The sequence below is a fragment of the Diadema setosum genome, chromosome 17 (genome assembly GCF_964275005.1).
Source record: "Diadema setosum chromosome 17, eeDiaSeto1, whole genome shotgun sequence".
Taxonomy (NCBI): Eukaryota; Metazoa; Echinodermata; class Echinoidea; order Diadematoida; family Diadematidae; genus Diadema; species Diadema setosum.
In genome coordinates this window covers 28,800,630-28,821,050 of record NC_092701.1, presented here as the reverse complement: position 1 = coordinate 28,821,050, position 20,421 = coordinate 28,800,630, and the positions used below count along the sequence as shown (strand labels likewise).

Here is a 20,421-nt window from a genome sequence, read left to right as displayed (position 1 = left end):
ATGCTTGGGAGAGAAACGAGGATGCCCACTGACCTGACCAAAGAAGTTGTTGCTGACGACTACGCCCAACAACTAAGGAGCAAGATCAGAGATGCCCACAAACGAGCCAATGAATGCTTGGACAAGAGTGCGGTCAGGCAGAAAACAGCCTATGACCGGAAGTCAAAGGATCACCAGCTTCAAGTAGGCGATTTCGTGTGGTTACATGATCCAGCGAAGAAGAAAGGCGTTTCCCCAAAGCTCCAGTTACGCTGGACAGGCCCATATCTGGTAGTTAGCAAACTCTCCGATGTAAAACTGCGCATCCAACTGAGTCCTCATGCTAAACCCAAGGTCGTCCATGTAGATAGGCTCAAACCATGCCATGGGGCATCACAACAGAAATGGGAATGGAGAAGACCATCCGATCCCAAGGTGGATGGGGTAAATGAGGATGTTAACGAAAGCCATGAAATAGAAGTACACGATTGTACAATGTACAGCATGAGTCATCGGAAGAATCGGGGGGTGGAGACCAAGTGGATAATGCCATCAGCGCAGAAGAAAACATTCATCAATATGAGCATGTTTCTCACAAGTCATCCACTAGTGAGCCAAAAATACAAACTAGCCCACAAAGTGGGAAGGAAACACCAGTTAGTGAGAATAACGGTGGGTACACACGTGCCAGGAATGCACGATACCCAATGCGTACTCGAAGACGCCAAAAATACTTTGAAGATTATTGTTCTTAACAACATGGTGTTATTATGTTGCTCCCCCAGGTCTGACGATGGCTGACCATCAGGACAAGTCCTGCAGACGCTGCGGAAAAACTTTCATGACCATGGTAGACCTAAGCTCCCACCTGATGTGGGATGAACATAACATTTATCGGGGACATATTTACAAGTGCAGAGACCTTGAGTACACGACTAACAGGTCGTACAACCTCAAACAGCAATCAGAGCTCATGCACAATGGAAAGGACAGGAGGACTGTTCGCCATAGGGAGGGAAGGCTATCCCCGCCGTGGAATGGATCCCCTCTGCCCAAAATCAAGGCCCCTAGCAACAAAGCCCCCACTACGCTTCTACCAGGCACCTCATTCACACCCCGCAATTCCTGTACTCCCGAACCACCACGACGGAAGATCCCATCCACCCAAGGGACTGCCCCCACCAGCCCTGTAATCTCCCTCGCCCCATCACCCAACCAGGAGTTTGGGACTACGCCTCCATCCCGCCCCAGTGGAAAGCCGTTGGCTTTCCTCCTGTAAAACATGGCCAGCCAGTCGGCAAGCGGCAGTGACACTGACGATGAACCTACACCTTTGACCCTGACCGCGCCTACCACTGTTCTTGCCAGTGTCGTCGAAAAGAAAACCATCCGCTATTATTTCAACGGACATGTCATCCGCCAGCTGGATTCAACCGTAACATACTCCGTGAAGGTATCAATTTAAAGGACTGGGACAATAGCATTGAGTGCAATCATGTCCTACCGAAGAAGGGGTAACACTTATGATTTTGTTTGTATGCATGCATGTATCTAACATTTTTTATATAAAATATGAAAGAGCATGTAATTCCATGAGGAATTCAAAGTTTATTCGATGAAAATCGGGTCTGGAATGACTGAAACATCCAAAAACAAAAGTAAAACAAAGCGATCGTAATAAAAGGTGGGTCCCACACTTTATTAAGAATCACTCTGTTTTGGATATCTCAGCCATTTCAAAACCAATTTTCATCAAATAAACGTTGAACTCCTCATGGAATTACATGCTCTTTCATATTCTATAAGAGGTTTCTTATTATCTCACCAAAAAATGTTAGACACCTGAAATTAGGTCTCAACCAAAACTATACGATCCCTTTAATAAGTTTTACTGACATGATGTAGCACATACTCTCAGTAAGCATACTCTCAATAAGCATACTCATCACAATAAGTTACATAATATAGTAATATTTCTCTATCAAAAAAGAAAAAGAAAAACAACTCCAACCTAGTTCACAACACACAGCATATCATGCATGTGTGTAACTAAGCCGCATGATGGCCATTCACATGGGAATATATGAGTGTGACTATTATGGTACACGTAACCCTTTTTTTTTCACCTCACAGGAACAATTAATAATGATATTTCTGATAGTAACAATGATATTGTTTAATTTCCCCAGGCTAGCCCCTTCAGTGCTGACAATGCTGGTCCAGGGGGCCATGACATTGTTATGTTACCCTTAACTTGCCATTTTCCCATTCAATTACATATGAGCCCAAGAGGAAAATTGTGGGCAAAACTTCTTGTGCACAGCCGAGGTGAATGCGCTGGGCAGGATTCCAACTTGAAATCTACTTGACCCTTATCCCCTGTACAATTGTACCATGATAATCGCACTCTTTTGACATGAAGAAAACATCACTGGCACATGTAGAAACACAGTCTATGACAATTTACACACAAAACTAAACTACAACAGGTGTGGAGGTGTCGCGAATAAGAGCGCACGTTTCTGAATCACATGAGCGTGGTTTGGGTCTGTGGGTTCGAGCCCCACGAAGCTCAATACGTTTGCCCTTCAGCAAGGCACACTTTATCCACATTGCTGCTCTCCACCCAAGAGTATAAATGGGTACCCGGTAGGATGAGAATGTTTATGTTGGTTGATCAGCATGTGCGTGTACGTAAAATGGCGACTAGTTGGAACGCTCCCCAGGGAGTGGAGAGCAAACACTGTCAGTGCTAGCGAGAAATAATGTATCCAGAGACCATGGTAATAATAACGTAGTAAGTATGCACTTTGAACATTCTTACAGAGGTGATTTGTGCAATATAAATTCAAAATATTCTTATTACATGTATTATAACAGTAGAATTTTTCTGCACAATATGTGAGCTCTCAATGAAATGTATGACAACATCAGTGGAGAAAGAATATGGAGTATTATAGTCTCTTTAAAAAAGGAATGTAAACATTAAACCTTTTAAATGAGGAAACTTTTTTTTTTTTTTCAAAAGATCAAGCTTGCAAAATGTTAACAATCATCATGACAAAGTGAAACTTGTCCTGACTTGCCGCTGAATTCGTCCACAAGAAGTGCCTCTGTTAAAAGGGACAGAAAATGTATAACGCCAGGGTGAATACTGCAGGTGTGATGAAACTCTTTCCCTTCATCCTATCCCGATTTTATGAAAGCAGTACCCCTTCATACTTCTTCCTTCCTCCTCTATCTTCTCTTGATGCTATAAGATTTATATCTTTGCCCGGCTGCAAGCATACCAAGCTTTGCTTTAAAGGGGCATAATCCCGGAAGTGTAGAGGGCGCTGTTGATGATACTGTCGATCACCGTTAGCATTGATACGAAGATTACCGAAGTTGAGCTGTCATCAAGAGTAAAGTGCATAGCTGTTGCTAAGTAACGTTGCCTTCTTTGTCTTCTCTGCGCATCGCGCAGTCTGTAGTAATGCCAGGGTGCGTGCATATGTGCTTGTTATTATGACATCACAAAAAAAGTTTGCTAGAGCTGTCATCCCCCTCAGCCGAATCATGAGCGGAACTGTGATCCGACCACTGACTACAGTGAATCGGACTTCTTCGGACTCGGGGAAGTGGGCCAAAGCGTAAGCGCTAAAGAGGAGTCGATAGCGTACGTCTCTATAGGAAACTTGCGCCGTGCGCCCGCGTACACATTTGACTAAAACACTGGGACCATGCACCTTTAAGCTGCTGTACTGTAGCCCATTATATTTGCTTGATGTATCAAGTCAGCTAATCTCGCATTTACATTGTTCATGTAAGAGTTGCATGCCCTGTGCCTATGTACATGGTACATCTGTACATGTAATTTGTATTTGGCTCACGTACGAATAAAGATGCTGTAGAATCCAGGAAATCAAATCAAATGAGATAAAAAAAAAAAAAAAAAAATCAAATCAAATGATGAGGACTGGGTTTGCTACCTGGCAAGTTTTTCCAGTACTCATTGGTACCATTTTCACCAATTTTTACACTTACATTTCACTGACAGAGATGAAGTGTCGGATTTCCCGTAATTCTCTGCTCAGTTCAAGGTTGGAATACAAAGGGTAGACTAATATTCCAGTCCTCTTTCATTGCATTAGGCAGCTATCAATTCACGTGGGCTAAGCACATAGGAATAGATGCATGGTCACTGTTCACACAACATGCATTAATTTCATAACACAAACCATGTGTATTGACACGGTCGAGAATTGGGCGAACCTAGGGTACACTCAAGGACGAAAGAGCTGGCAACCATGGTAGGACTTGTGCTCCAACCGGTATGCATGGACCAACTGAGTCAAGTTTGGTGCATGGGTGTCGACAGGGCATTGCATTATCATAGGTGCTTAACAAAAGTCCTTCAGTTTGAACTGATTGTCCAGGTATGATCCCTTTTTGTTCCACGCTCCTCTCTGCGTCATAACAGTTGGGGGCGCACTCCAATTCTCTGCAGCACGTACTCGGGCATGCAGAAGACCGGGTTCACCTTCTGGATCTTCCCCTCAAAGCTGCCCATCAGTGAGAGACCAGCGATGCCGAAGAGGGTGTGGAAGGGGTCCACCTAGGGGACGAAGAAAAGAACTTACAGGCATAACTTACCATTTGCAGATGAAACAAAATCCCAGCATTAGTGCTTCAAAATAGTTCTAAAATGTGAGTTAGAAATAGAAATAACCAGTGTAAAAATCTGAACCAGTATAATCGATGTTAAGTATTGTTAAATATACAAAATAAGAACAACAGTTATAATAAAAATGTTTTCAGACTAAACTGTATACAGTTATGGTTTATTAAGCAAAAAAGTGATATCTCCTTAGATATTACGCTTTACTGCAAAATTTTGTATGGTAGGATGTTTTGCGATGCAACTGACCTACACATATGCATCAAATGTGATATCTTGAATATTCTTTCAAATCTCTGCTCTAGAAGGTAAACAAAACCTTTAAGCCCTGTCTGTGCCAGTGACTTTGGACAGTGTGTACAGTGTTACTGTAAAAGTGGAAATGTTTGCGGTGTTGAAATTTTCGTGCATTTTCGCGCAATAAATAACTAGCATGAAAATAAAAGCACTAAAATAATTTTGCTTGCCATAGTGTCACTGGGGTGATAAGACCTTGTATCTGCAATTTTGGTGAAAATGACTTTTTTGGATTAATGATCAGATAATCCGTGCACAACTTTTTGAGTTATTTTGCACACAGACAAACAAACAAACTAACTAACTAACTAACAAACAAACCAACGGTAACAAAAACATAACCTCCTCCCTTGGCGGAGGTAATAAACAAAGAAGCCAATACCCAGTACAGTCAATAGAAAAACAAATACAAAAATAAATCTAACATAAACCACATTTTGATTTTCATTCCTACATCCCTACCATGTCCTGGGGTCTGTCAGCAAAGATTCCGTAGCAGTAGCATTCAAGAAGCCACTTTATTTGAATCAGGAGGCATGATTGCCTATACAGTAAGAGAAAGGATAAAAACATCCCAGTCTACCACAAGTCCCCACCCCATCCCTCCCCCCTCCCCCCAAAAAGCACCCTCTCAGAAAAACCACTTCTAGTTTTTCCTTCCTACATCCCTACTACCATTTCCCGGGGCCTGTTAGTATAGGTCTCAATGCATTCAAATTATGTATCAGGGCAATTACCACCCAGCTAAATACTGGTTAGAGTGAAGATTTGGGTTAGGGTTAGGTTAAGGGTATAGAGTTTATTTTAGGGTTAGGATTAGGGTTAGGGTCAGGGGAAGGGTACGGGGTAATTGCCCAGGGGGCAATTGCCCTAGACCCTCAAATTAAATAATCCACTCTTATCCAGTCAATGGACATGTCTACACAGTGAGACAAAACAAAAAACAACAACAAAGCAAAACAAACAAAACAAAATGCAAAATCAACCAACCAAACAAACAAACACAAAACCCCTCAAACTAGCCACCCTTAGTTTTTCCTTTGATAATAATGTAATAATAATAATAAGGTCTTATTTACCCAGGGTAGCCTCTTCAGTGTTGCCACTGCTCTACCAGAGGGCCCTGCTATTATTATTACCCCAGCGTTGCCAGGTACCCATTCATACACCTGGGTCGAGAGGGACATAGAGGGACACATAGTGGGACATAGAGGGACTTTCTACATCCTTACCATGTCGCCAGGTCTGTCGGCAAAGCCGCCCGTTTCATCGTCCTGACAGGCAAGGATGAATCCCACCAGCTTCTTGCTGTCGATCCAGTGTAGCCTGTTGATGATCTTCAGTGAGGCTAGCACCCACCAGGAGTAGCACACGTCGGGCAGCTTCTCCGGCCGACCTGGAAATGCGTCGTGCCACAAATCACAACTGAGCTGTTTTTCCATCATAGACAAAATTATGACCGCCTCATATCGAATGTACACTTTTCATAGTGTCTTAAATCACTTTTGATGTCTCAAACTGCTAATCAACCAATACCAGGGTGACTGCGTTCATTCTGTTCAATGTCACTTGCTCCAGCACCCCCCCCCCCCAAAAAAAAAAAAAACATTCAAGATGTGCACTTTACAGTAATACAGTCACACCCTTTGAACTTTACTGAAGCATTCACTAGATGGGGGTCTTAAAATATGAACATATCTTATCACCAACTCTGTTGTGAAAACCCACATTAATAGTGTTGTGCATGATAAATGTATTTTTTTTTTTTTTTTTTTTTTTTGGGGGGGGGGGGGGGACATATTGTACATTACAAAACTGCAAATAGCACGGGTCAGCAAATACGAACGTTCTTTCATTGGTAATGGTCGACTCCAGTCAAGATTCTGTAGCAGTGTCTATACTTGCATAGACATCAGTGACAAACAAACCTCCGCCAAGCCAGCAACTCGTTTCCACCCTTACACGCATGCAGTTTCCCAAAATACATTGTAGAAACATTATTGCATTACGTTATTCCATGGCGCCTTGCACGCTCGAGCAGAGCACAGTTTGAACCCCAAGTTCATTGACCTTACATGCCACAAGATGAAAAATCGTTCGTAAATCCATAAAAATTCTCGGACCACTACCAAAATTCAATGAGGTGTTCCTCGTGTCACTATCGACGTATTATGTAAGCTTCATTTCAATCCGTACTCAAACAATCAAACCGGCGCCAATGATCACTTAACCTCCTCCTACGTACCTAACTACGTAGCTGTACACAATTCATTAAGGGGATTCTCAAAAATATCTAAGCCGGGCCAGCCTTCCCACTACATGGCATCCCAATACTACCACCTATGCAGTTACCAGGTCTTTAGAAAGGAGGTCCTGGGTGTAATAGAAAGAGCACAAGTTCTCACCGTTGAGTCCTCCAGAGGGCAGCTGTCTCTCACACAGCCACCAACCTAGCAAGTCTGCATTGACGTGGTGCAGGTTGTTGGTCACAGACAGGAAACCCACACAGCAGTAAATCTGGTGAAAAAAAATAGGGAAAATCATGCAAATGACTACTGTACCACAACCTCGCCCCAGTGAGAATAATTCTTAAATTTGCTCAAGTTTCACTATCTTCCCTCCATGGAAAGCAAAGCAACTCTCACTGGCTAAGTTTGCAGTTGCTGCCTTAAAAAGAGATAATGACAATAACAACAAAAATAGCAGCAGAGGCAGCAGCAACACAACTTCAAACTTCAAACTTTATTTTTCACTCTTTTTCCAACAGAATGTACAAAAAAACAATATGATACATTTGGCATGCGAGTCGTTGATTATATACATACATATATACATAGTCAGACAGGGATAACAACATGCTCATGTCCTTATGTTTGGTACAAAAAGAAACATACACTCTATTTATACATTCTGTGAAAAAAAAAAGTGGAGGTACCCACTCAAAAGACTATGCTTGTAACATGTGGGCACCTCTGAGGGAAAAGTGGGAAAGAGGGGAAGTAAAGGGGGTGAAAAACTTACAACTACAAAGATTGCGGGAAACTGGGAAAGTCGGGAATAGAAAAAAAAAAAAGAAAGAAAGAAAGAAGAAAAAGAAAGCAAAAGTGTGAAAATAGGGAACAGAAAATGGGGAGAAGAGAGAGAAAGAGAGAGAAAAAACCTAAATTATTTTGATGCATACACCAAGGGGCGAAGCCCACAGAGACAAATAGCCACGCGTTTTCGAGAGTGAAACAGTGTTGAGCTGCTTTCCAGCGGAACAGACTGCAACCGTGAGGGCACGTGAAGAATACAAAAATACTAAACGCGGTAAAAAATGGTCGATGCCTCAAGAGAATGCTGCCTATAATGAAAGAAAATACATTACAGAATTATATTTATTCGGTTGCATTATAAGACTTCAAAACAAAACAATACATTTCAGACACAAACATAAACTTCAGTTCACTTAATAAAGGGACACTCTATGTCAATATGCCATTGAAACTGCAAGCAGACAGGCTGCTTGTAGTAAAAGGAGACTTAAGTAAAAAAAAAAAAAAAAAAAAATACAGACCTGTTGATCTGTGCATGAAATGTTTTCTTGTAACAATCTCACAGGCCAACACTTGCAGCATTATCAAACAGAAAATGAAAGAAGCACCTCTGAACCATTCGTCTCAACCAAACGCATGAACTCATTCTTTTTCCTTTGCTTGAGACATAGAACAGTGGGAAAAAAAAATCTAGCCAAGCAGCCCTCACCTGGCCAGAATGTGACTCGGACCCAGGACGAACCCCAAAGCCTCCATCAAAGTTCATGCAGGACACCACATAATCTACAGCTTTGTCCATGTACGGTACAGCATCTAGTCTCTTCTGTGGAGTCGGCGTATCACACAAAAGAATAGAGAGAATATTTTCATTCATTTGCACAGAGGAAGTGAAATGACAACATCACAACTGTGAGAAGTGAATTGACACTAGCCAATAGGAGATATACTGTAAAACGAGGAATGTTCGTGTGCATTTTAATTTAGCGAATTTCGCGAGCGCCAAGATTCGCGAAATTAAAATGCATGCGAAAGTTCTTGTATACACTATATGCATTGATTGCCAGTGGCAATTCGCGAAAATTTCATGCCACGAAAAAGGCCATCGGCTCCAATTTGCAAAAATTTAATGCCGCGAATATATCATGTTTTACAGTAAAGTAATTTCAAATTGAAGAGAACATCACACACCATTCACTAGTAAGATTTGATATAAACAATGCCAAATCTTGGTTGATTATTGAAAGAAAGTCAACAGGCACCGTGTACAACACAATATAATGCAGTATCTGTTATTTTTCATCATTTCCCTTCGCCTCCAAAAAAAAAAAGAACAACAACAAACAAACAAACAAAGATTCAAAGTCCTGACTTACAGTATTTCGCTTATTAAATAATAATAAAATCAAATTTGTGGAAAGTTCTCTTTATCAGAGATGCGACATAAGTCAGGTAATACTGCCAGACAAATTACCCGCATATACAACACCAGTAGCAAAGGATTTCTCTGAAATAATGTAAAATCCAGATTGTGGACTACTCACAAGTAATGCTAGTGTTGCAACTGCACAGAAGGAGAATCTGGTGTCTATCTCACCTGCAAAATGGAAGGGAAAAAAGAGACTTTACAGACATGCAGCACTTTGTCACACAAAATTCTTCCTCAATAGTGGGTTAAAAATGCACTGTTTTTATAAAATCCCACCCTGTACCCCCTGCAGTACAGAAAAATAACTTGATTTCACAGGTGAATGCTACAAATCTATACATACACACAGAAAAAAAAGACCAATCATGATTTTTCTTTTACATTTACTGCATCAAAACATGTATAGTCCTAATAGCATCACAGTCAATCATCATTTGGCAAAATCACGTTTCCTGCCACCAAAAAACAGTCCGGCAACAGCTCCAACAATTTGACGACCCAAAATCTCGTACATCTCCAATTTTTTACATTCTGTTTTGTTTTGTTTTTCGGTGACTGACTCTACAATGAGACTCTGGGGCACTAACACTCCATATTGAAAAGAAAAAACAAACAATGCATGACAGGAACTGATATAACCATTCCTTTGTACATGATAGGGTGGACCAGTCCTTGGAAAACTGTGCAAAATACAAACTTGCACTCTTTGGCATTAGGATATTTCTCAAAATAGCATGAAATTTTCATGCTCACAAAAAGTGTATAATCCTTCATATTTTCAGCATTAAGCATTTGAATAGACCTAAAATATCAAAGCCTCCTTTCTCAGAAAACACTTTTCCAGAAGTTGAACTGTCTTTTCATTATTAAGATAGGTTAGGAAAATCCATTTGTGTTGAGTTATATGTCATTTTCAGGCTTAAGAGTCTGCTCTTTCAAACTAAAAATCCATGTCTGGTGACTTTTTGATGGTCTTGTGATGCAGGGTCACATGCATTATGTCAGAAGTAAACATGAGCTAGAATACCCCATTTGTCTCCAACAAATGAGCCATCTTCCTGCTGTAGTCCTTGCACATATTCTACAATCGTTGCTGTATCCACAGCATCAAATGCATCATGGATAGCCAGAATCTGATGAGAGAAAAGAACAAATATACAGATACAAGGGGAAAAGGTTACAATGAAATTATTTTATGTACATACGCTATGGATAGGGCATTAGTATGTGACATTGTGAACAAAAACACAACATAGGATTAATACAGCACCTTCATATAGTTTTGTTTGTTTTCTTATACATGTATATTCTTTTTTATTTTATTGCCATGAAGATCTTATCACTTTTGCTTTTTCTCAGAAATATAAAGAAAGGATTGATATCAGAGTACAGAGTTCATTGCAATGGAATCTTTTTTTTTTTTTAATGAATATGCAAAAGATGCAAACTTTACAGGTATTTACACACAAAAAATATGCATTGATCTGACTACCACGAATAAATAACATACAATGTATCCTCCCAAAACAGTAATATTTCTCAAGCACCATTAGATCACTATGCATGGATAATCATAATGCAATTCATACTTTTGAGTGATGCAATGTTTAATTACACACAAGATAACAGTTGCTTGCTTGCAATACTGAAAAATGCTGAATATGCTGTAGAAAATTCCCCTCTTAAACTCTAATGGCCGCCTCTTCATACCTGGACAGCACTCAGGGTGTACAGGAGATGGGGGTCATGCCCAATACTGGCCCCAAAGCCGCCGCAGTCGTGCTGGCAGGCGACGACAAAGTCCACGATTTCCTGCCTGTCCATGTGGTCAAGCTGACCCATGAGGTCCATGACGGTGATGCCCCAATACATGCCGCTCATCCGCAAGTACTCAGTCATGACGTACTCCTGGGTTGAAAGATGGAGAGGTGAGAGATCACAGTCAGACACATCAAGGACCAGCAGGCGTTCTCTGTGACATTCTTTTTTTTCCCATTGATTATCTGCTGTAATACAGTGATGGCAAGTACAGCATTCATCATGCAAAGCACTACTCCTCATTCCCAACACCAGCCCCCCCCCCCCCCCCCCATGCACTCGCAATATGTAATAAACTGGTACAGTGCACTAACACACATTGTCTATGAATTTTATAATTTTAATAAATTTTAATTAATATTTTATAATGGAGTTGAATATGAAATCATTGCATATATGCAGTATTCATAAGCTGAATATGAAATGCTTAAGAAGACATCCTGTTAAAGGGGAAGGCTAGTAACTGATCAGTGGAAATCAGTGGAAATGCTGGGAGATGATTGTTCCAATCCTTATGGGATTCATTCAAGAGTTCATTGTATATCTATTGTTATGTAAAATTGATTTGCTTCAGAACGGTCTCATATTCAAGTAATGTGCAATTTAATGCTTCCAGGTTAGCGTCCCTGGTCAGTGACGGAGCATTAATCTGCACATTACTTGAATATGAGACCATTCTGAAGCAAATCATTTTTACATAACAATAGATATACAATGAACTCTTGAATGAATCCCATAAGGATTGGAACAATCATCTCCCAGCATTTCCACTGATTCCCACTGATCAGTTACTAGCCTTCCCCTTTAAGCTGTTAAGATCTTGGAACAAGTGAAAGTGAATGCATCATTTTAAATTTGTAATGACACTGTGAATTTTAAAGGGTTAAAATGTTACAAGAAAGTTAATTAGATTCAACATACTGCAATAAGGAATAACAGGCAATATTAAAGAAAATTGTTCCTTAACACAACAAATCTATTCCAAAGTCAGGAATGAAAACATCAGCTTCACCATAATCTTGCAGATTTCCACATGGCATTGCTTCATTAATTTGTCTGAATCAGTGCATGAGGCAAAAGCCTGAAGAACTAATTACAAAACAACAACAAAATCTACACCTGCCATTTTACATAGGAAAAAATTGAGTTCAGGTAATAATCACTCCATTTTGATTACATAATCATCCTTCTTGGATCCATATTTTGCGATATATTCCACATGTTTGTCCAGCAAGAGGTCCTTTGGGGCATCTGGTTTCAGAGTGACATCTTTCATTGGTGTACCCTGTGAAGAGATTAAAGTATATTAATAGGTGAGTGTGACACCTCAATCAACAGCAATACCTATGCCATACATTGAGTAAAAAAAAAATTCCACTTTTACAATTACAGTAGCAAAAAAATCATACAGTATATTCAATTCAGTATGACGCTTATTTACCTGGATCAGTTGACTCCCCATACCCCCATATCATAAAATGATACGATTCATTACTGAGTACTTCAAAGGTTTGTAATCGAAAACAACAACAACACCAAAGGTTGGTACTACAGATGAATGTTCAAAATAAAACTGATTTCGTTCGAAGATTAACAAGCATTTTTTCTTTATTATTTTCCGATCAACGAACCTTCAGAAAGGAATCTATCATCTATCATCGTTACTGTTTCAGAATAACAAACCTTCAGAATAAGAAAACACCATTTTGGGGCCGTTGTATTCCGAAATAATACTGGCAGAACATTCGAAATAACAAAATTGATTTCGTTTGGATATAAACGAATATTTTCTCCTTTATCATTTTTCTATTAACGATCATTCAAAATGTAGAGTATCATTTTGCCATTATTCTTTCGGAGTAACGAACCCTCAGGGTAAGAAAACTGTAACCGTTTTCATTTCTTCTTTATCGTTTTCCGATTAACGATCGTTCAGAATAAAGAATCTTCAGTATTTTATCGTTATTCTTTCGCAGTAACGAACCTTCAGAGTAAAAGAAAACTGTAACCGTTTTGGGGCCGTCGTTTTGTTCTGGAATTTCACTGACATAAACTTTCGAAATAACAAAACTAATTTCGTTGTGAAATGAACGGACATTTTTTTTTTAATCATTTTTGGATTAACGAACCTTCAGAATAAGGAATCTAGCGATCATCTTATCATTAATCTGTCGGAGTAACGAACCCTCAGAGTAAGAAAACTGCAACTGTTTTTGGGCAGTGATTGTTTTATTCCAAATTTCACTGGCAAAACGTTCGAAATGACGCACTGATTTCGTTTTGAAATTTACGGACATCTTTCTTTATTCAATCTTCGGATAACGAACCTTCAGAATAAAGAATCTACAATTTATCATTTTATCATTGCTACTTCTGTCGGAATAACAGACCCTTAGAGTACGAAAACACGCTTTTTTGTGCCGTCGTTTTATTCCGAAATTTCACTGACATAAACTTTCGAAATAACAAAACTAATTTCGTTGTGAAATGAACGGACATTTTTTTTTTTAATCATTTTTTGATTAACGAATCTTCAGAATAAGGAATCTAGCATTATTTTATCATTAATCTGTCGGAGCAACGAACCCTCAGAGTAAGAAAACTGCAACTGTTTTTGGGCAGTCGTTTTATTCCAAAATTTCACTGGCAAAACGTTCGAAATGACGCACTGATTCCGTTTTGAAATTTACGGACATATTTCTTTATTTGATTTTCGGTTAACGAACCTTCAGAATAAAGAATCTACAATTTATTATTTTATCATTACTATTTCTGTCGGAATAACAGACCCTTAGAGAACGAAAACATGCTGTTTGTGCCGTCGTTTTATTCCGAAATTTCACTGGCAGAACAATCGAAATAACAAAACTGATTTCGTTGTGAAATGAACGGACATTTTTTCTTAATCATTTTTGGATTAACGAACCTTCAGAATAAAGAATCTAGCATCATTTTATCATTAATCTGTCGGAGTAACGAACAAAAAAATGAACCTTGGTGGTGATAATTGATGCTGGTGTAGAGAAAAACAAAGACAGCTCGATCGAAAGATGCTTCCTTCTTTCAGTTTATTTTCTCCCCAGTCATTCCTATTGTTCTCCCATGAACCCCTGCCATGCACGGACGATGAACAAAACAAAATGTTACCGATGTTGCAATGAAAAAAAAAAAAGAAACACATCTTCAACGCAAATTATCTACACTTTTCAAGTTTAACAAATTGTTGTTCGTAATGAAGAATGAAAAAAAAAAAACACGACCACAAGCAGTGGGGAAACTTGATATCATGGCTTGTGGAAATTTCCCCGAAATTTCCACGAAAGCCAGGTGTCAGATAGAGGAATGCCGCGCGTACTGCCACCTTGCTTCAGTGGTCGTAAACAGCGTGTACATAGCATGTAAACCAACTGGGAACATTGATGAATGATCATCATTTATTTTCTGCCCATGAAGGCCCCCTAACCCACCTTTTAACAAACCAAGCCAGAAGCACGTGGAGCATTACGTACGTTGAACTTGAAAGACCATCATGACAGAATTACTATAAATTTCAGCCCGGAAAAGGAAAATGGAATATTCACGAATGACGTTTACAAATCCATGGAAATTGAAAAGAATAAAATGGAACGCATGGCTTTTTAGTTAAAAACAAAAAACAAAAAAACAAAAAACCACTGAAACTACCAAAACCAAAATAACAATTTGCATTTGCTTACTCCATCATACGTTCTTTTTTTCTTTTTTCTTTTTTTTTTAACGAAAGATCGAGTTAATTTTCTCTCTGCGGCAATGCTTTGAACGCATCTAATTTTGCGTCATTGCCGATGGCCAGCTTCCTAAAGAATTGATACAAATCCTTTCAAATATACGAAACAAAGTCTAAAAATCCTGGATCCTGACGGTGAATTCCGTTGGTATTATAAATCCTGCTCTCTATCAAAATTTAATCATCTGTTTCTTGCACCATTTTACCAACCAACTGTTCCTGAAAATTTCATCCTAGTCTGTTCCCAAATTTTGACTTATTTTGCGAATAGAGAGACAGACAGGCAGACAAACTAACAAACAAACCAAAGCAGCCAAAAAAAAAAATATATATATATACAACCTTTGGCGGAGGGGGGGCATGCATTTCATATCGTTTGTTTTTGCGTAACCCGACAACAAGCGTGACAACAAGCGAGCACGTGTCAGCCTTCCTCAGCCTCCTTCGGCCTCCGACCCTCTCTTTCCGTCCTCTCTCTCCCTCTCACAATACACTGTACTGTTGTACATGCAGGCGGCTGTCTGGCCGGCTGGGTGCAACTAGGGAGGTGAACAAAGAGGTGGAGGTGAACCTCCTTTGTGTATACATGTGTGTGTGGATCCCAAATCAGAGCGCATGTAAGTGAGCAAGTGTGTGATGCGGTGTGTATCAGCTAGCATGTCGCTCTGTTGAGCCGCGTTGTTGTGATCGGTGCGGATAACTTTTTGCGCTTGTATTTGTAAACTGCTGCTCCTTTCAACATCTAGCTTCTTTTCTAGCCAGATAATAAAGACACGCTGGCGAGATCCCTGTTCATATGAAAATCATCCAGTTGATGAACAGGCTTTGATGAGAAGACCCGTAGGAGTAGAAGTAGAAAATTATCTAGAGGTAGATCACTGCGAAATGGTAAACCTACAATTTACATTTAGATAAAATTTACTTGCTACGCGCTATGCTAGGAATAGGATGGCTAGTCTGTCATGGTCTAATTCATATACCGTAAATTAATTATACGAATCATATTAGCAGCGATCAGCCACTATATTTCTAGAGTCTAGACGATCTATATTCGAAGAAAAGATGAAAAATGCATTATTTATCTAATAACGGTGGTTACCCGTAAAATAGATATAAAACTATTACTAGTGCGAATGGTGTACAGAATGACTCTTCAAACTCGAGGCAATAAGCACAAGCCTTTTGCTGGCCTTGTCACAATAGTCAAAATCATTTCTGACAAGATATGAAACGGGTGGGACTACACAAAGATTTTCAACGTCCTGCCCCAAAATGATATCGGTAATGTTGCTCTTCTTGTATTTAAAGAAAGTCTTTCACACACACTAAACGTAATAACAGAGAACATATTTACCATGGAGTGCGTTACAACTGTAATAGATATTGGTTACATTCTACTTACCATGATTTTACAGTCCAGAACTAAGGGCGTGAATAGTGGATAGTGGGCAGATATGACTTGCTTTTGTGAGTATGCTGCCCTCTGCTGTTCAGAGCATGTGAATTCTGCATTCCGCATTCTCCAAGTGCAGCAGCTGTCCCTGACAAAAATAAAATAATTGTCATTCAGACTGAGAGTCGTGATGAGGTCATGCAGTGGTTGCCCAAATTCAAGAGTACAAAGTGTACCAAACGAACAACAACAAACACACAAAATGTTGTCAAAAAGCGATTCTCATGATACCATTCACATTATTTGTACAATCTGGTCATAATCAGGGAATGCTGAAACTGTATCAGAAATTTATAACCTATACTAAAGTAATCGAAACGCACTCTCTATTTAGATTTTTCCCCCCTGATGGATGAGTAGAATAGCATTTACTATAGAAAATAAGAAATCTGCATGGTTTCAATATTTCACTGGTTTAGAAAGGACGAATTTATAATGACATCGTTATCTACTTTGCATGTGGATAAAATCTCGGAGCATTATCTTGAGTGGAAAAAGAGCTCCCAAGGTGAATTTCCACACAACTATATCCAATTAACTGTAACAGCGTACAAACCAAACTGACTGCACTTTCATGAATTATACACAGCCCAGTCGCTGTAAAACCTGTCGTGTTTTTACAGCGACTGGCTGTGTATAGTTACACTTTCATAAAATTTCGCCCTTCTCCACAAAAGTATACATTGCTAGCTATGCCTTAAATCGCAATTACGCAGAGATTTTATTTTGTGAAGGATACAAGCCTTTAATTCTTATTTGATTCCATGTTGCAGATACTTTGTATTGAACAATGAGGATAGGCCTATGTGGTGCTGCCGTGACATCATCATGTAATCTGATTTCCATTTGGATGTAGTTGCTATATCACTGCTCCGTTTAAAAAATGAAAAAAAAATGAAACTTTAAAATCCCATAACCAGCCCTTCAAATCTAAGTTTATCTATACTTGCTGAAATTTGTTTCTCTGTTGTTTTGTTTTCATATTCCCTGCATGTCAGGGTCTTCAATGATTTCGACAATGGGAAGGGAAGCTGTAGCCATTTCCCATACCCCCAAATCGACACCATGAAAACGCTGCGACTAAACTTTTTTTTCCCCAACACTTCATAGCCGAGTCAAAGCCAAAGTGTATGCAACATAACAACCAAAGTGCTTTTAGTAGTAGACAGGTACAACAACGTACTAGGCTGTACTGCAAGAGAACTACGCGAAGAGTGCTATTGTGTCGTCACAAAAAGAAACGCGCATTGATTCCATGTCAACTCCGCGCCGACAACAAACTTGACAACACGCAAGTCTTCGACGTGTAGATCGGCTCTTCATTGTTGTATAATCTGTTTCATTGAAAGTTGGACAAGGATCGCGATGAAGGAGTCAGTTTTTAAATCCAGTTAAATTGGCGAAATGAAACAAAATGGAATTCGGAAAAACAAATGTCAGTGTGAAAGCGAACGAGGGTGAACTGGATCCAGCGTGCACGCTGACGACAACCACTTCTATACGTTGGAAACTTTTGCGAAACCTATGCATATTCATTCTTCTGACTGTCTACGCTGTTTGGCTTCAAACACCGACAGGTGAATGACAAAGTCATGATTACTCCATGCATTATTCTCCTTGTACAAATGTAGTAGTAACTATCGTCATATTCTCCTGAAATAATGCTGACTATCGGTATTAGTGGTAACATTCCCATTGTGCAGAAGAGGATAAGTGATTTTAAGCTTTAAAAACAGAAACGAAATGCAGTGGACTCCCGTTATCCAAAACGAAGTCTTCGGGACCGGCAGAGTCCCCCTTCGTTATATATCAAAATTTCGTTATAACCGAACATTTTAATAAACAATAAAAATACATAGAGCGGATGATGTTGCGGCCTCAATATTGCTTCGTTGTAACCGGAATTTCGTTATAACAGTGTTCGTTATAACGGGAGTGCACCTGTGGTTAAGATTCATTTCTACTGCAGATGTTGTGCAGACCGGTGAAATACTGTACTTGTCATATCGACTCTGCCACTATAAAATGTTTCAAATAACGATTTGAAATGTCAAGACGATTTCTTTGACCTTCATTTTTATCCTTCCTGATCCTCCTCTCCCTCTCTGTGTGTCCTCTGGCTCTCCTCCCTATAAAATTAATACTCTTCGAAAAATCGATTTATCTGCATTTCTGCCATCTTCTATGCTCTTCATTCACAAAATAGACGCATCACTGGACGAAATGGACAACGTTGTCGTCCTATTGGACTTGTGCGGCTACGATCCCGTTGCGGGAACACCACGGGATTCCATGTTCCCGATATACCATCCCGACAGCGCCACTGTCGTACGCGGCACGGCGGAGAGAACAAGATTCCGGGAACGATTTTCTTTCCTCTGGACCGAAACTCTTGGAGTACCCAGTTCCTTGCTCTGTGCGATTCTCAGCAACTTTTCGTAAAAAAAAAAAAAAGAACAAAGAACAAACAAACATAAAAAGGTGACGGGGTTACTTCTTGTGACAAGCAGATTGCGCGGAAATGAAGAAGAACGTGAAAGACCGCACATTATTTCCCCACGCATGAGATATTTTGCAGTAGATAGGCCTATTTGCTGATAACATCATAATCAAACAAGGACCGTGAAGGATTGATTTTGTATTGACTTTGAATCTGTCACTCCTCTATAACTAGAAACGTCGTTTGTCGACCCTATACTCCTTCAGTACTCTCAATTTCTATGGTGCTATGGGCAAAGTGAATTACATTCTACATGCCCGGCATCAATTTGATGTTATAAGTGGACATTATGAACTTCTTCGGTCTTGACCTTGTTGACACCTTCTCCGGTCCCGCAGGCCCCCCCACCCCCCCCCCCCACACACACACACTGTAAAAAAGTTCCGCGGCCCCTGATAAAGTGAACTAACTTCTGCGCCACTGAAGATTTTTGAGAACTAACCTGAGCCGTTGAGTGTTCCGTGTTCTGAGTGAAGACAGCGGCCATTTTCAATCAAACTCCAGACTCCTGCTCGATGGCACATTATTGAATTGACGGCACTGTTGGCATTGTTTCACCAACACCACAGGTTTCGATCATCGTCTCCAGTATTTCCTTTTCATACCAAACTTGGAGATCGGTCATGTCGATATCCCAATTGATACATGGCGATTTGCCAACAGATTAAAACGAATAACCTAATTTACGTGTCAGAAACTTTATGTATAGGCCTATCGGACTTGACTGGAGAAGCTTTTCCAGCGATCCTTTCTTTTATTCCCTTCTGTACGACTTCGAAACGGGAAAAGTAATATTGTTACACAGGTAAACTCAAATAAAATGCCAACAAATGGAATGGGCATGTTGCATCATCCGCTATGCAGATAAATAATCTTCACCAGTATGTTTGTGTGTATTCTTTCGTTATTGTTTACACAGCGTGAACCGAAGTTATACATTCTTCTTTTTTTCTTTTCTTTTTTTTCCTTCCTTCAATGCATTCTCTCCGATTTCGGTCACGTTATTTGGTTACGTACAAAAGTTGGAATTGACAACGCAACGAAACAGAAAATATGAGAGGGAACGGTAGAAAGGTCAAAAATCAATATCATTTATCGACGATGTGGGTAATATGTCTGAATTGTTGTCTGTGTGCTATATTAGCGGGCTTTAGATCTGCGACAAGAACGCTAAGATGAAGGAGCCTCCCGGATTGGACAATGGAAACAGCTGTCTTGCGCATGTGCAGAACAACATTTTTGGCCTCATTAGCGTTGTCTTAGCGTTTGCGTCGCAGATCTAAAGCTCGCGGTGTTATCCCGGTAAACGGTGCTTTGAAGCACCGTTGCAGAACTCATGGAATGTACTTTTTTTTTTTTTTTTTTTGATTCACGTCATTTTCGACAATTTGTATGCGGAGTGTGTGTGTGTGTGTGTGTGTGTGTGTGTGTGTTGCTTTTTTTTTTTTTTTTATTTGGAACTTTTGACTGTGTAAAAAGTGTCAGGA

At 39.8% G+C, this 20,421-nt stretch overlaps 1 protein-coding gene and 1 long non-coding RNA gene across 2 annotated transcripts; one reads left to right on the top strand and one right to left on the bottom strand.

Annotated features, from left to right (window-relative positions):
• Nucleotides 1–2,239: 2,239 nt before the first annotated feature.
• On the bottom strand, nucleotides 2,240–16,415 carry LOC140240688 (geranylgeranyl transferase type-2 subunit beta-like). Its single transcript, XM_072320443.1, has 9 exons — nucleotides 16,384–16,415; nucleotides 12,393–12,500; nucleotides 11,108–11,305; nucleotides 10,425–10,530; nucleotides 9,513–9,565; nucleotides 8,681–8,794; nucleotides 7,342–7,453; nucleotides 6,169–6,332; nucleotides 2,240–4,576 (listed from the first exon to the last, which is right to left on the bottom strand). The coding sequence occupies exons 1-9, from the start codon at nucleotides 16,384–16,386 to the stop codon at nucleotides 4,433–4,435; spliced, it is 1,002 nt and encodes a 333-aa protein (XP_072176544.1). The 5' UTR covers nucleotides 16,387–16,415; the 3' UTR covers nucleotides 2,240–4,432.
• A 1,337-nt stretch (nucleotides 16,416–17,752) lies between these two features.
• On the top strand, nucleotides 17,753–19,806 carry LOC140241020 (uncharacterized). The gene is made up of 2 exons (XR_011902053.1): nucleotides 17,753–18,011; nucleotides 18,641–19,806. It is a non-coding gene; the product is annotated as an uncharacterized lncRNA (long non-coding RNA).
• The last annotated feature ends 615 nt before the right edge of the window (nucleotides 19,807–20,421 follow it).

What these genes read in the sequence shown, in the direction of transcription:
- LOC140240688 (XM_072320443.1), bottom strand. An exon ending in CCGAGTCACATTCTGGCCAG is followed by an intron (nt 7,454 to 8,680) that starts GTGAGGGCTGCT and finishes TTTTTTCACCAG; the next exon opens with ATTTACTGCTGTGTGGGTTT. An exon ending in GCCCTCTGGAGGACTCAACG is followed by an intron (nt 6,333 to 7,341) that starts GTGAGAACTTGT and finishes ACGCATTTCCAG; the next exon opens with GTCGGCCGGAGAAGCTGCCC.